The 17,947-nt window shown below is 30.1% G+C and overlaps 1 protein-coding gene across 1 annotated transcript; it reads left to right on the top strand.

The window, feature by feature from the left end:
- The first annotated feature begins 1,452 nt into the window (after positions 1–1,452).
- LOC114945775 (atrial natriuretic peptide-converting enzyme) lies at positions 1,453–17,516 on the top strand. Its single transcript, XM_029322078.2, is given in 14 exon segments — positions 1,453–2,519; positions 3,327–3,638; positions 9,730–9,913; positions 12,165–12,367; positions 12,369–12,379; positions 13,228–13,599; positions 13,819–14,051; positions 14,188–14,394; positions 14,513–14,726; positions 15,217–15,362; positions 15,680–15,851; positions 16,078–16,319; positions 16,791–16,909; positions 17,076–17,516. Coding segments are annotated over 13 exon segments (2,325 nt in total). The 5' UTR covers positions 1,453–2,519; positions 3,327–3,590; the 3' UTR covers positions 17,250–17,516.
- Positions 17,517–17,947: the final 431 nt, after the last annotated feature.

Below are 17,947 nucleotides of genomic sequence, written 5' to 3' on the forward strand. Positions count from 1 at the left end.
TTTCTGTTCTGGAGAAGAGTATTACGTACAGTCAGGTCTCAGGTCATCAATCGCTGGTTGACTGTTGACTCTCGCACGGAATACATTTACGCGTAAGCCACACACTCCGAAGGTTTGTATCTTATGTTAACGGTTGTTTCTTAACGCGACACGTCTCGAAGAATTGTTTCTTTGAATGTGAAAGGCGTTTCTCGTTGAATGCGAAAGGCGCATTAAAAATTGGCCTGTTTATTCAAACGATTATTTCCGGACAAATGTCAAAGATGGTTGTTTAAATAAAAATAGTGTTTTGCATGAAAAAAAAACTGATTACTATGGAATTGAACAAAATGAGAGATCTAATTCCGTAGAAAAAAATATTTTTATTTTTATATAAGAATAAAAACTTTGTTTTTTCTTTTGATGTTAGAAAAGGTACAAAGTTTTACTCAACTTGAGGATTATTAAAACTTCGTTTAGCGTAACAGGTAAGTCTAAAAATAGAGAAATAATTTGGTCCATCACGTCTTTTATATTTCTTTATTATTTTTTAATTCGTTTTTTCATATTTTTTGTCGTTGAAATATACTTATTTGTTATTGGAATATGTTGACTTGGGATATTTTTTATTTGCAAGTATAACTTCTTGTATATATTATTGTTTCATTAACGCGCACGGATTACCATTGTAATCAAGTCAGAGCAGTCGACAGATATGTCTGAACATGAAATCAAGATAATATAGAAATGTCAAGTATTAGAGAAAGAGAGATTTTTCTCGCATTTTTCTATGTATATTATTTTTAAGACACTAATAGTGGCATCGTGAGTTTTATATTAGGTATTATATTTGCATTTGAAGAAATTAGTATAAGAAACATTCTTTCTAAAATTTTCCGATATTTCATATAAAAAATTAATAGCCTTATATTTTTAGATGAATGTATTTAAAATAAAATTATTTTTACTTATTACTTTCCTAATAATTGTATCAATCTTATTGTAGAAAAATTAATAGCTTGTATGATAATAATTCACTAGACTAAATATCGAATAATTTACAATGACGTAAAAAAATATTTTCAGGTATATATTTTTATACATCTTTTTTGTTACGTCTGATTTAACATCTTATTTCATCGATGCATATAATTTAAAACGAAAAAATATACGCATATTCATTTCAGTGTATTGAAATTAAAACTATCTCGTTACCTCTTGAAATATAATAATTTGTGCTAATAAAGAACTCAAAGTATTAGATAAAAAATAATTTCGTTAAACAAGAGTCGTTATTTTTCCAAGCAAGACAAATGTTGTTTAAAAATCTAATTTATGTTTTAAAAGTATTTCTTATATCAAAAATAAGTAGAGTTTTGTATGAAAATAAAATAATTTTATTGCATTTATATTCGATAAAAAAAATTGATTTCATATACTATACAAAAAGTAAAAAAGAAATATAAATATAATTCGGAAACAAAACAGCTTCTGCACATGATACAGCTTTTAATATTAATGATGCACTCCAGCCTTCAGTAGAATCCATTAAGAGATCCGAAAAACGGTATCTTACTTAAATACATATTTGTCTTTGTGCATGTCAGAGCCCCAACAATAATGACGTGAAAGTGCATCCGCGCATAACACCGTTCCAGAACAATTACAGGTCGTGCTTAACTTAAGATCGTGGGAGTAAATTGCTATAAACTCTTCGGCTCATTAAAAGACTGATCTTATTGCGACATCGTATATATGTGTAATTGCCTCTTTGTTTTTTTTTCATAAACATCAAATACTATAAATGTCATCTGTCATACATGTAATGTAATTAATAGTTAGAACAAGTTGCAGAATTATATTGAAATAAATGAGAAAACTAGCAAAGGTTTAAAAGAAAGAAAGAAACAGAAGGACAGAGGAAAACATAAAGATAGAAGAAAGATTAGCCATATATAAAAGAAAAGATAAGAGAAAAGATAAGCGCAAATAGTCGCAAAAATGAAGCAAACAGCAAGAAGGTAGAAAATAAAAAGAAACGAGGAAAGGGGTAAATTATAAGTTAAAAATGAGATTCGGAAGATACGAAGACACGAGTGAGCACAGGAAAAGAGAGGGACAAATGAGGGAGAGATGAGGGATAGGCGTCCTTGCTTCAAACTAGTCCATAACTGTACGCACGGACGCCGTGGAGAACCGGTAATGACGTGAAAGTGCATCCACGAGTGAGAAGGTAGGCAGGCAGGCAGACAGACCACCGCTCTCCTGGCAGTATCGCCACGTTCGAAACAATCCTCTGGATCGTGTGGCCGCAGTACCGCTGGAGAAATTGTCCGCCTTTCGACGAGCAAAGTGCGCGCCTGAGTGAAGTGGCAAACGTTGTTCGTCGCGCGAGCATTCGTTCATTTCTGTTCTTCGAGTACGCTTTCATCCTCGTCGCGATTCGGCCAGTTCACATTTGTGTCCTGAATGATTTTTCAATTTTCAGTGAGGTGATTTCGACGCAATTTTGTGAAAGACGCAGTGTGTCGATCGAAAAGGTTAGACTTTTATTTGCATAGCACGTTTGATAATGAATACCGGTAACACACACCTACACACAGACCAAAATTTATTTTGTTATACATTCTAAATGTTTGTTATGTGATAAAACAAAATTAAAATTAAGATTACAAGATTTAATGTATAAAAACAAAAAAAATTTTGCTAATAAATTATATCTCTTGTATATATTATAATACACAATGTATCAAAATGTATCAAAATTACATATAAACTCTTATTTAGATGTTCCTCTAAATTAAGATAAGAAACGATAAAGAATAATTAAAATTAATCAGATATCAAAAGAAATTACTGTTTTGTACAAGAGTTTATATAGATTCTATAAAATAGATATATAGTGTTAAAGAAATATAAAGAAAAGTTAAGAAATTTTATATTAAAGCATACAATATAAAAATATTTAATGTGAAATATATTTTTCATATAATATTAAATTTTTCTTATTAGCAAAATTTGCCTGTATGTTATCCTTTCTCTCGATAAAATTTGTGTTATTAGTTTAATGAATATAATTTCTAAATTAACAAAATTAGACAATAAAATTGAAAACTTAACTACAATGAAATAATTTAGATTTAGATTCTTTGATATAAGGATAATAGCGCTTTGTGTCAAGAGATAGCAATAATTTTAATAAAGATAAATACATTGTGCATTATTTACTCGTTTTTCTTCGCACGGTCAACACGTATTCATTCAAAACTGAGATTCGCTTTATAAATTTAAATATGTTTCCAGAAAATAACTTTTTTAACAATTTCACTCGAAATATTTTTTTACAGTGATCGAGACGCTAATATCTTTGCTCGCAAGAGACAAGTGAGAGGCATACAAGAAATGCATCTTGTCAATAGACAATCTTGCAATTCCTAAAAATCAAAAACACACACGAGCGGAAGATAATTATTTCCGTATAGTCATCCGATACCGTTAAGACACACGCTGAAGAAAAAAGACTCCACAATGAACCTCACGGCTCTTCGAGCTAATCAAGTTCTGGAAAAGAAGCGCTAACAAAGCTCGAGAACGATCATAGATAAAAAAAAATGACCGTCGCGATGGAACACAAGCGGAAGAGTTCGTGGGACTCAAAGGTGAGATTCGAATATGTAGCGCACTTTCCCCTTTCGTGGTATATGCTTTCTTCATTATCCTGTCGCGTCATTAATTAGGAAGTACGCCCTCCGTGCGAGAATGTTGTGATTTAAGCAACGAGTGGAAATGCAAAGTACTGGAATATGACTTGCGCACGGAAGAATACATTGTTTTTGTTATAGCAAAGATATGAGTAATGCATGGAGCGAGCATTATGTTTGCTCGAGACATTTACTAGTTTTGTCCAAAAATCGATCTCTTTTAACATTTTCAGAGCGAATATAATTCAAAATAAATGCAAATATGTGTGCCTGATTTTACATTTGTATGCATTTTCAAATTATTTATTAAATAAGATCTTAACAAATGTGTACCGTGTACTTGTTTTAACTGGTAGTTCAATTTCGATAATCTTGAATAGAGAGAGAACATGAAAAGGCGTGTAATATTAATTAATTTAATATTATAACTTTATTATCGCTCAGTACAGATGAGTTATTGTCTTTTTGTTTTATTTGTTTCGGCTGGTTGTTTTGTTGTAGATTTTGCAAAAAAATTATTGCGAAAATGGAAAAAGAACCACCTTTTTTTCAGCTATTATCTAGAAACAATCACGGGCGTTGCAGAAATATGAAATAATTCAGGTTTCATAAGTTGCTGCTTTCGGGCTAACATTTGATCTCGCATATTGTTCGTGACAAATTAGTGACACAGAGAATAAAGAGAGAGAGAGAGAAAGCGCAATTCTGATTAATTTTAATTAACTTTCACGGCATATACTATTATAATATTCTTTTACTCGCGAATAAAATAAATGAAATTAATTCTGTTCTTAGAGATCGCGTCACAGTAATTTTCTAGCTGTAAAAAACAGTATTTTCTTGCGAATAAATAACTTGGATATGTATACATGGCATCGCGTGTCTAACAGCTATATACGTATCACGTGCATTAATGTTTGCCTTTATTCTTCGATTAATTTCGCTAATTCTCAATCTACGATGTGAGTATAAAGGCCTTCGAAAGGCTAGCAAGATTAACGAGAAAGTTTAATTGAAATTACAATTTTTAATTTGCAAGACTTTGTCGGTGATACTGATTATGATGAGTGTAAACATATTTATACACAAGTAATTGTTATTACGTTTGATTTACCTTTTTTTCGTCAATGACAAAAGTCTCGTTCGCCTGATTTACATCTCCATAGACCACTTGATCTTGTTCTTCAATGACCCCGAGTCACATACAAATGCATACTTATGCACTCAGCAGCAAGTTTATGAAGAACTAGGCTGACTGGAATGGAGAGCGATGCGTTAGGTGGGTTGGGTTGGGTTGTCTGGGTTGGGCCATCTGCTTCTATCCCTGATACCGTTACTTTACAAGAGCACCCGATCGCTTGGTATTCTTCAAGATCACATGTGACGCTTGTCCCCGTCTTGTTGTTCGAGTTTAGACATGCAATGATTAATGTCATCCTGTTTAGCCGAGTATGAATTATGAATAGTGTCTTATCGACGATATCTTTCTGTATTGTTTCGAGATATTGCTTATACTATTTATTTCAAAATTTAGTATATGAGGAGAGACTTCATTTTTATTTTTTTTTATTTGATTCTTTGCGTTTTTCTTCTGTCTATTCTTTCTTTTTTATGCTGCCTCCTTTGGAAAAAGCTTTTGCTATCAAATAAAAATATTATGATTGTATAACAGTTATTTACACACATACCTACATGATTAAATATAGAATGTGAAATAGTTTCAGATGCAACAAATTGCTGCATAAAATACATATTTTAACAATCTTTAATAATATAAGGACAATATATATTATACATTAAAAAAAATAAATTATCATTATTATTCTTCACAATGTGATTGGTTTTCAGTAATTATAAATACGTTATTATATATAGGTACGTTGTTATTTTTCAAGCTATATAGTATCGCGTAAAAAAGATCCAATTGAATATTGTATGCGTACATGTGTATATGTGAAACTGAACGGATTGTAATTTAAAACGGTCAGAAACTCGTTCCTAGATTCTTGTTCTTTTGGAAAGGTATGGTCTGGTGTTTGGTATAACGGTTGTAACGGTCAAGAAAGTCACGAGAGAACAGTAGCTCCAATGACGCTTTATAGATTCTTCCAGTCGGTCATTGACACTAACTCTTTAGCAAATTGATAATCGGTCAACATTAACAATTTTCTGGGCGCAACAAAATGTTATGTCAATCTTGCATTATTGTTATTGCCATATATTTGTATGATCAGTTTTATTCGCATTTATAAATTAATATGTATAATAATGCTCTCATTATCTTTTTATTATCTTTTATTAAAGAGATTATTTGTTAATAAAAAAATCATCGATTTAAACTGGAAATTGGCATGATTAAAATATTATTGCAAGATATCCTCATTATATCTTGTTGTAGCCAATCAATTAAAATTATTTTCCCAACACATTATACAGAAACATCTTCCTTCGTTCTCATCACTTTAAATATATAAACTTAAAGTTTCCTTTCATACGCGGCTTCATACGGAAGTAGTTTTGGTTCATCTTCTCATTACCGGGAATAGAAGCAATCTCTATTCATTGGAAGAGCAGTTTATAATAAATCTTAATTGATAGCATTTTAAATACTCATTTATAATATCTTAATTATTAGCAAAGCTTATTGTACTGGAACCAGAAGCGAGAGAGCATAAACTTTCATGAAAGTTTCTGGAAAGCGCTTTTCTATCAGTAAGGTCTAATTTTTCCTCGGTCTTGAAGTCGTTGACCGTGTCTATTAACGGAAGAGTTCGAAATGTTGTCCAGTTCAAACGTGTCTTAATCTCTTCGTACAATCGCTATCGAAGCACTACGTTTATCCACTCTAAATTCTACTTTCCAATCTAGTGCGTCTAGATCGGATCAGCTCATCTCAAGCGCGAAACGGCCCATTATCAAGATCAGCATGAAACTTACAACTACAGTCAATCGCGGCGATTTACTATTTGCTATTTACTTCTTCTTTATGAACTTTCTTCCTTTTAGAAATACATTGATTTGCTTGATTATACTGTTGTAAATTCACAAATAAAACACTAGCCTCGCTCGTGTCCAATGATCAGTGAAAAGTGCATGCAAATTTACAAATAGCTCACAAATCGGAGACTCTTGTATTCTCGTTTTGTGTAAGCTGCGTAAAATAATATTTATATATCTGATTTTCAGTTATATTTTTCACAAAATAAATTCTTGTAAATTCAGATATATTCATAATAATATGAATTAGAGATATATAAATATTATTTTATGCAGCTTATACAAAACGAGAATACAAGAGTCTCCGATTTGTGAGCTACTTGTAAATTTGCATGCATTTTTCATTGATATGCATGAACATAAGTTCATGCAGATATACAACATCTATAATTTTGTCAATATTTTTCATTTTTTATCAAATGTTATCAATTATATAATTGCATATTTAATAATGTTATATCACAAATTACGTAAAAACAATTTGAATAAACATTAAATGTTTGATATATAGTTGCCGTTTCTAATAATAGTATTTTAATTACATCATTCATTACATCATTTTGATATTACATCAGAATCGATCATGCGGGTTAAATAAAACTCATGCAAAATCTAAACATTGTTCACGAAGCTGATATCCACGAATGAAAGGCAACTTCTCGCGTTCAGTTCTTCATTCTAACATCAGTTTCATAACAGCACAGGCAATGCACATTTTTGTGTGTAAGTTACCTTTATATAACACGCCAAGACTAGAAAAACCTTTCCTCCCGATGTGGTTTTGCGATTTCGTGAGAAAATATTTTACACACGTAGTCGTATTATACATATTTTGTGAATATATATACTATATAATTCCACAAAACATGGTATAAATTAATTGCACATTTAATAAAATACGTGCATATAGTTGTAAATTTCGATTTGTGATATGTTGTTAGTTGCTACTACTTTAATATACTAATTAGTAGTAACTATACTGTATATGGTCCCTTACGAAAAAAAACTTATTATTAGAATATTGTATGTGTGTGTTCTCATAATTATTAGATTTATAAATCTGAGTAAAAATTCATTAAAATACAATAAATTTATTAACTCGCAAATTTTTCTGTTATATTTTAATAAATGTATATTTTGTAATTATGGAAGTATACATATATCCGTATTGCTTTAAGTCTTGTAATTAGATAATAGTTCTTACGACATTGCATTCCGGAAATGATTGAAAACAGAACTCGAGATAATATCTTTGTTTGCCAAGCTGGTAACTATGTAATATACGTAATATTATGCTTAAGCACGGTTCCCATACATATACGAATCGCGTGCGAAAATCGGTTGACTTTCACGAACGTCGTTTGAATATTCACTATTACTTAATATTTAGATCGCTGCTAGCGCTTTAGTCGACAGTCATTTAAAAATGAATTTTTTATACATGTCAATGCACCAAATTAAGATCTAGCATAATATAAATTCTGTATGTATATATATTTATTAAATATATACATATTTATTAAAATATACATACAATAGGATTTTCACTATACTTGATCTCAATTCTAATGTGCACTGAAACATTATGAATAATATCTATCCTCGATGTACTTGTGTGTATGTATATGGGAATGACATATTTCGCACCATTTAGGTGGGTTTTGACCTTTAGTTCTATATGACCTTTGCAGCAGGAGAGAGCCACTATCCAGATAGTCTCGATTGCAAGCGTATAATCCTTCGCGTTGGAGCGTGTGCCAAGCGTAGCATTTGAACGAATGAACGAAGGCGTAGGCATCGCAGGGCCTATGCAATTGTTATGACTGCGCGTTGCAGCCAAAAAGGTGCGACTAGGAATGATTACGTATTCGTGAATTTACGCGTTCATCGAGTCATGTGGATCTATCGACACACGTGCGCGTGTAATGCGTGTCAGCATCTCAAGCATCACAATTATGACGCGTGTCATGTCATTCGCATGCACACGCATATGCGTTTTAGTTGCATAATACAATTGTAATTAAAGTGAAGACATAACATGTTAAGGTCATGGATATTTGCATTTATTTATTCTGAGCTAGACGCACACACACACGCGAAAACATATTTTATTTCTACTTTCTGAATATTTCTATGATTTTTGAAAGCAACAAATATTAAGCAACATTATAAATGTTATTCTTAAATAATACATTCTGGTATAATTAAATTTGTTTAAATTTGCGGTTGTATTGCAATCCATTCTGATTGCATTGCTTTATCTTAATTCTGAGACGGAAGTACCTAATGCGATCGTTGATGCAAGTCGTGTTATAATCATAGTAATCCCGGTTATTTCGAATTGGTAAAAATATACATTGATGATACAAAAGAATGGAATGTTTCATCAACGGAGAGAGAGATATACCGCCCACTATTTACTAGATAATACTTGCAGATAGTTTTGAGCGCGCGCAACTTTGCTTTCGTAATATTCTTTGCCGTTATTAAGACTTTATTTTATTACAGAAAATATTGTTGCAAATATACAAGAATCAAATGTAATATTTGTAATATAAATAACTCGAATTTACGTTGTGTATTTGGTATAAAGACAACTGTTTATGAACGTGAGAAAAAATGATTAATTATAATTAAAAGTCATATAATTTTTTATAGCTTTTTTACATTTGATGTGATTGATTGTTTCCTTGACAATTAATATATTATTATTATTATTATATAATGACTTTATTTTAATACTTTTATATTTATTATATAACACACATTGCTTGAAATAATCATGTTTTTAGAGGAATGTTCAAAAAAATTTCTGTTGTCATATATACTAAATTTTTGTCAAACGCGTTTTTGTAAACGCATAGTTTCAAATTTTTTATTGCTAGTATTTTTGATTCAATTTGCAGAATTGTGACATTGCAAGAGTATGACCTGCTTATTTGAAGCGACATATATATATATATGTATATTTTATATAATATATATATGTATCTTTCTCAATCTTACATTAACATTGTCAATATTAAAAACATAAGTACATCTTTATTTGTAGATTTCGGTGAGTACAGTGAGTACCAGAAGATTCAGCCGTGCAGGAACACCAAGCTCGATTCTATCATCCGACAGCGACATTCGATTCACGAGAAAACTCGGTGGCCAATATCGCTGCGGATGCTGCGTCCTCGCTGCTTTCTTATTCTTCCTCCTCTTCTCTGGTGTCTCTATATACCTCGGCTGTAAGTTGTTGCAGACATTGTAGCAAATCAATTTAAAAATCTGTAAAATATTTAAAACACAACTTTTTAAAATGTTTTTTAATTATTCTTACTTAATTACATGTTTCATTTGTTTTTAATTTTTTTAATTATTTTTATTTATTTTTTTATGACAAGCTAATATTTATAGGATTATACATATTGATTGACACAAAAAATATATTTCTTATATATAAAATTATCTTCGAATTGAGTAATATTTAATTTCTGACAAATCTTCTTTCTAATAAATATAATACCTTTTTAATATAAAATCTTAAAAACTAAAATTTAATTCTTGTGTATTATAAAAATGTTCTTCAAATATATGTCCTTCTCGAAGAAAAAGATTGTGAAGGCAAATATTTTAGAATTTCTTATATCGGAATAAGATATATTTCGTTTTTACAATCTTCAAAAGTTACTCTATATACGTAGAGAAATCGTTGTGAGAAAATGCATTCAAGATGCATTCGCGTGATGGTTTTTCTTATAGAAAAAATATACAGAAAACAAGTATTTTATCAAAGAATTTAATCAATTTCACATAGTGCATACACGCACACACTTTATATCATTTTAATTATTCTTTTAGTTTTATCTATAGGTATATACACACATATTGGATATATTTATTGAGCCGATACATTTTCATCACATGAACGTTCGCCCCACTTTCACTTGCCGTTCATATGTATGTATATGTATAAGCGCAGAGGGTACTGATGCAAATAAAATTATTTTATAGTAAACTGGCAATTGACGGCCTAGTGAGCATGAAATTATCCTGCCACATCGTGATCGTTTGCCAGGACGACAGATATATTTATGAATCGGTGCACGAATCACGGACTGTAAAGTGCAATCGGCATCGAATCACCTTGTTTAAATGATCGACGTTTTCTTATCAAGCACTTCAACTTGTTTAGATACAATGTATACATCATATGCACGCGATATACATCATAATAAGCGAGATGCGAAGAAGAAAAGTAACACAAATTTTTTAAAAATAATTATTTCAAAAAAATAAAAATGCAAATTGAATGCGTGTATATGTAAGGAAAATAATTAGGCTAAAACAATAAGAGATCGACGCAACTAAAAATTTTTGATTATATTTTTTCATATTCCTCAAAAAAATGTCGATTTAAAAAAAATAATTTTTGATTACTGAAAAAAGTTTGATTAAAAGTATATATACTAAGTGTATATAAATACCAACACTACTTCGAATATATACTCGGTAACTCGGTCAGACCGTTATGCGTACGAGCTGAAAGACCTCAATGGGCTTTGGCCGCATCACCTTCTTCCTGCTTTCCATTCTCTATTCTTCAGTCATATGGCTTTGATTAAAGACGTATATTACATATCCATTTCTTGTGCTATAAATTTTACTTTAATGCAACCATCTTACAAATATATTGCAAAAAGCTATCGCGCTAATTAATTAAATGATTTATACCACACTTGAACTTAATTAGTTAGTTAATACATGAGTATAACATTACACTCAAGCGAAACAGCACGAGATTAGTAATTCCTATCGGCGCTTAATCCGTGTTTACGAGCGAGAGGAATAAGAGGTCATCGAAGATATTGCATGGACGCGCGCGTGCCGGTCCATTGAGGGTTTCCAGCTGGTAAACGTATAACGGTCTGACCGAGTTGTTTAGTTGATAGATATATGCCCAATTCAATGTTTAACCTTAAAGGTGGGGATCCGTGTCCTTGAAGCATTTTGATCTCGCGACACTGTAACCTATATTTTATAAATATGCAATTAAATATGGATTCAATTTTATCGAAGAAAGATAAACGAAATTCGCGGATCTATCAATATATGCAAACAAATTGTAAAGGATTATTTTTTACTTACACAATAAATACACACTAATCTATATAATCACTCTCTTAAAAGAAACTCTTTAATCATTAAACTAATATACATATATGTAGCATTTTCTACTTCTTTTTTATATTTTTGACATACATCTATTTTCTAAAATACTTTTATGCAGTATTTTCTTATTGTTATAATTTTAGTATATTATTTTTGACTTTTTTATTTTCTCACCTAAGTATTGAAATTTTTATCTGACATTTGAGTTTCTAATGCATTTCCCTATACTATAATATTTTGTTTACTATTATTAACTATTATTTATTCTCCTTTACAGAATATAACTAAAAATAAATAATTAATGTTAAATATTTGTTTTTATTTTAGATACGTTCCTCACTTCGGATTCACCGGGCGATCAAATATTTCTCGCAACATTCCGAGTTACCAGAGGTGACTCCTTCACCGCAGACCTAGCAGATCCCTCCACTGAGACTTTCCGGATACGATCGCGGGAATATCGTGATCGCTTTAATCTTATCTTTCGCCGCAGCTGGCTAAAATTATCATTTCTTACGGCAGATGTTTTAGGCGCTTGATGGGTAACGAAATTTTAATATTACTTCACGTTCCCACAATAATTAAATAGCCAATTATATCATCTCTTGACATTGTTTCGCACTGGTCAACGAGACACATTTAAAGATATCAGCAAAGTATTACTTGCAAAATAAATTATGCAATAATATTCAACGTGGAGCATGTTATATAACAGCAGAAAATTAGTCAATTTAAACTATATATACGCTTGATATAAACTTGATTTAAACTATATGCCACAAACTTGATTGGTTCTTTTATTTGTTTCAAAACGTTGGCTCTTATATAGAAGGGAAAAGCTAGTCGATATATAATGAAAACTGATGAAAACAGCTTGGGGCTGTACACGGCATAGAGAAATCGGATGATATCGCTTCTCAGCTTTCTAGTGCGCGTAGTTTCACGATACTTGTTGCTTTCAGAATGAGATGTTACTGCGACTGTATTCATCAATAATGTGTTATTCATACAACAATATCGTGCTCGTAATATGCATCGATTTGTAACAGCCATTCACGAAATGAATTGCAGTCCTATAGAATCGCATTGTTCAGAATCTGAAATCCTAAAGGAGTTGTAAAGAAAAATTATAATTTTAATTTCTTTCTTTACAAATTCCTAAAAACAATAACAAATTTTTAAATTTCTTATTGTTTTTAGGAATAAATAAATATTATACTTGATAGAAGTTTTTATGAAAAATATTGCATATTATATACAATATAACATTGTGTAGGCTTTTTAATATTAAAAATAATTACAATAATCATTTTGATTGCTAAGTAAGTTAAAAAATATTATTAATTTTTTCAATATATGTATGTATTTTATATCTATTGCATTTTTATAGGGTGGAAGGCCGCGATTTGGTGGTACATTTTGAGATTAGGTTCGATCCGCGATATCAGACTATAACTACTGGAAATATCGTGGACATTCTGTCGCGGGAATTAAATCCCGAAACATCGCGCTATTTGGCGAATCTGACAATAGAGATGAAGAGTCTCGAAGTACAAGAAAGTCTAAAGGCCCTGAACGCTCAAATTAATCCACAATCATCCATCTCGACATTACCGCCTACAACGACAGCACCTCCGCCAAGAAAATGCAACAAGCTGGACTTGCCTTATTGTAAACATCTCCCTTATAATATTAGCTCGTATCCAAATATATTGGAGCATAAATCGTTGGCAGATGTCGAAGAGGATGTTATTGCTTTCAGGTATGTTTTCTCCAGACTCTAAATAAGTCTAGAGTAAATTTGGATAAATTAAAAAAAAATCAATTTATCATTTACCACATTACTTGCTTAATTATATACTTTAATCCTTCAAAAATTATGTAAAAACTTCAATAATATTTTTTTATTATATATTCAAATTAATAACAACCATCATATATTAAACACTGCATAATCTAATCATATATAATATGAAATTAGAGAACTAGTGGACGCGGAATGCTATCCATTGGCCTACGACTTTATCTGTCAGGTGCTGCAGCCTGCGTGTCAATTGGGTCATCCGGAAGATGTGCTGCAGTTGCCTTGTAGGAGCTTTTGCAGGGAATTTTGGAATGGATGCGGCAGTCGTCTTTCTGAGAAGATAAAACGGGCCTTGGATTGTTCCAATTTTCCCGAATATATCGGGCCTGGTAGTTGCAGACCAAAGCCAGGTGTGATTAATTACCAAAAGTAGTATAATATCGTAATTATTACGAGCAAGATCGCTCTTTACGTAAGATGAGATGTTAACCGCATCTTTAAATTATCTTTGAATTAATTCATATGAATAAATCAATGTGGATGTAGGATGTGTGCAAGCACTTCAGTCTAAAGCTTTATCACCGAGAATTTGCGACGGCGTAATCGATTGTCCGGATCTTTCGGATGAAAAAAACTGTGCCTATTGTCGAGATGGTTACATGCATTGCGGAGTAGGAAGAACCTGTATTCCGCATACAAAACGATGCGATGGCAAAGTGGACTGTCCGAATGGCAGCGATGAAAAAGATTGTCGTAAGTAGTATAAAATACGAAAAATATGGATTAATTTACTTTTAATACAGAAATAATGACGAAATAAATGATCAAAGATAAATTGATGAATAAATAAATTGTTGTGCATTTATTGCAGTACTTTTGGCACCGAGCGTGCATGTATTAAAATCACAATCTTGGAGCACACCTCATGTCGCGAAATACAATAAAGAGGGATATGTTGTATTTAGTGAAAAAGGTACTATTGGCAAACTTTGTACGGCAAATCTAAATGCTACCTTACCAGAAACTGAAATGGATAATGTTCTTCAAACGGCAGCAAGCTCACTCTGTACTTTACTCACATATACGTAAGAATCTTATCGTGTACTTTACATAAATATCTTTTCCATTATTGGATATTCAAAATACAAAAAAAAAATAATAGAGAAAGCTAAAAGAAAATACCAAAGAGATACAAGGTGAAGATCTAATAAATGTAAAATCTTTTCTCGGTTTCTTTGTTAATAATTTTTTTTATGAAAAAAGGAAAATTTTATTTTTATTTGTACTTTTACTTTCTATAATTTTTATTACGTGAAACACATCTAGCTAATAATTTTTCTTGTTTATTTTGCAATTATCAAAATAAATTTTTCTATTTTATTTTATTAATTAATAGCTTAAACAGATATTAATTGTAGTTAAATATATATGTGCTTCTTTTACGATTTTATTAGAGTTATAATTTTGATTTGTGCATAATTTAAGATTTAGTCATATTTTATATTTTTATTTCATGTAGACTTAAAAAAAGAATTTTATAATTTAGAAATATGTTTTATAATCTTTTTAATGTAGTGGCGTAGCTCTTGTTGAAGTAAGAATTGATGACGAAGAAGATGTCCCATATGTATACATGGAAGATCCATCAGCACCGGAAATCACTTTTGTCAGGGCTCCTTGTCCTAGCAAGGAAGTCCTATACGTTCGTTGTTCCGATCTTGGTACGCAAATTTTCTATTTTCTATTTTTCTAATATATTACATACACAATAGAAAAATTATCTTAAATATCTTAAATAGATCTTATGCACGTATTATACACGTTACATATACACTCTTCAAAATATTTAAGAGATAAAAAAATTGTCCAAAAAATAGGCAAATTTTAAATAGTTGTAACCTTGTTTTAAAAAATGAGAATTAAAATTTTTTTTAATCCCTTAATTATTTTGAAGAGTGTATAATACGTATGTATAATTATTTTATTATATTTTATATAAACTTGTAAATAATTTTTTATTCTTTCTGTTGAAAACTAGAATGTGGAATACAACCTTTACGTACAAGTGACGGAACTCAAAGTCTTAATAAGATGGCAGAACCCGGTGACTGGCCTTGGCATGTTGCGCTTTTCAAGGAGGGAGTTCATGTTTGCGATGCTACTCTTGTGGCGGAAAATTGGTTGCTCACAACTGCGTATTGCTTTCAAGGGTACATTTAATATTTCTACAAAAAAGATATATAAGATAATATTTTATTAAAAATATTTTCTTATTTTATATTAATATTGTTATATATTGTAGCAATAGAATTAAAATTTTAGTTAAAATTTTAATTGAAATTAAAATTTGAGATATAACATACAGTACAACAAAAAATTTATTAAAAAAATATATAATATATATTTAATTTTAAATTTATTGTTTCTTTTTTCTAGTCAACCCAAAGCAGAATGGTCGGCTAAACTTGGTGTCGTACGACTATCGAGTACATCACCTTGGCAACAAGAACGCAGAATCGTTGGCATGATTAAATCACCGGTGGAAGGTACGACTGTTCTGATAAAACTGGATAGACCAGTAACTTTCTCGGATTTTGTGAGACCAATTTGCTTGCCCTCCAACGAAGACTCACCGAGCAATACATCACAATGCAATACTTTGGGTTGGGCAAGAAATCGTACGTTGATTAATTGTTAATTGTCTATAATTGTGCCTAATAATTGATTGAAATTTAGATAGTTTAAAATGTTCCACATTCTTCTAAAAGTTAAAATTAAATTTCAAAAGATTAACTTTACAATTATCGCGATATACATATATTTGATAACGTATTTACTTCAAATATATATATTTATTAAACATATCGTTTCAATAGTATAAATGGAGAATCTGAGCAAGCATTTTTTCATTTTATTAAATTATATATTAATTTTAGAAAAATATTAAATGTAATATTTTTATGACTTAATGTAAATATTTTACGTTATGTTTGTTTAATATTCTATCATATATATATATATATATATATATATATATATATATATATATATATGTGCGTGTATATTTCCATCATTTCTTAAATTATTTTTGAAAAGTACAAAAAATTATTGAAACAAATATATATGTAGAATCTTTTTCTTTTTGACAGGTGATTTATTACAAAGAGTACAGTTGAAACATAGTGCAATGGAAAAGTGTGAAAATATTAGTATTCCTTCGGTGAACAGTGTTTGCACTGAGCAAGCATATTCCATGGACGATTGCAATGTAAGTAATATTATGTTTATATAAACATTTGCATTAAACAGTTTTGTGTTCTTCTCTATTTTAGTAAAAAGTTTTACATTGAACACCAAATATTAATAAATTTTACACACTAGACAAAATTTTGATTAATAGTATAAATTAACTTTTTATTATTAAATTTTAACAGGAAGAAGAACTCGCTGGCAGTCCAATGTTGTGCCTTCAAACAGATAATCGAAGATGGGTTTTGGCTGGTATTGGTAATTGGAGAATAGCTTGCTCAAAGGATGGCATCGAAAGGCCTCGATTATACGATAAAATTGCATCACATATTGACTGGATTAAATCTACCATTAGTTGAAAGCTTTAATTGAATTACTCAAATAAGCATTATCTTTTAAATATTTCTCAACGAACGGAATATATTCTCGAATCTTAAAAATCGAGTGAAAAAAAATAATGTGCATCGTAATCCAAAATTGTGACTTATATCAAAGTTAGAAATTACTGTTACATGATCGATTGTTATTATACGCTGATACATTTAATTGTGTCTGTTTTGTATATGTTACCTGTTATTAATATATAATTTTGCCAGATAAAAATATATTTTCCATTTATTACCGAAACGTGCAATCGTTTTTGTTTCTATAATATATATAAATATAAATATTATTATATATAAATGTAAATAAATCTTTCATAATTAAGAACAAAAGTTCTTTGTGTTACTGTGGCATAATTTTTTAATTTATTCTTTTGTTTTATATATTTACTTTATTATATGGTATACATAATTGTTTTATAGTTTATATCTAATTACTATGTATTATATTGTTAGTATATATTATTATAGTTATAATGCAATTATATGTATATTTATAAGATCGTTTACACATTAAACTTTCTCAAAATAATAATCTAACTTTTTATCACTTGCGCAATATACAATATAAAGATGAGAAAAATGCATAAAATTCATTTATTTAATACTTATTATAATATTATGATAATGAATTAAATCTAAAAATATTATTTACTTAATAGAAATACGGCGAA

This window comes from Nylanderia fulva, unplaced genomic scaffold (assembly GCF_048542155.1).
Source record: "Nylanderia fulva isolate GAGA-0341 unplaced genomic scaffold, ASM4854215v1 Scaffold1, whole genome shotgun sequence".
NCBI classification, from domain to species: Eukaryota; Metazoa; Arthropoda; class Insecta; order Hymenoptera; family Formicidae; genus Nylanderia; species Nylanderia fulva.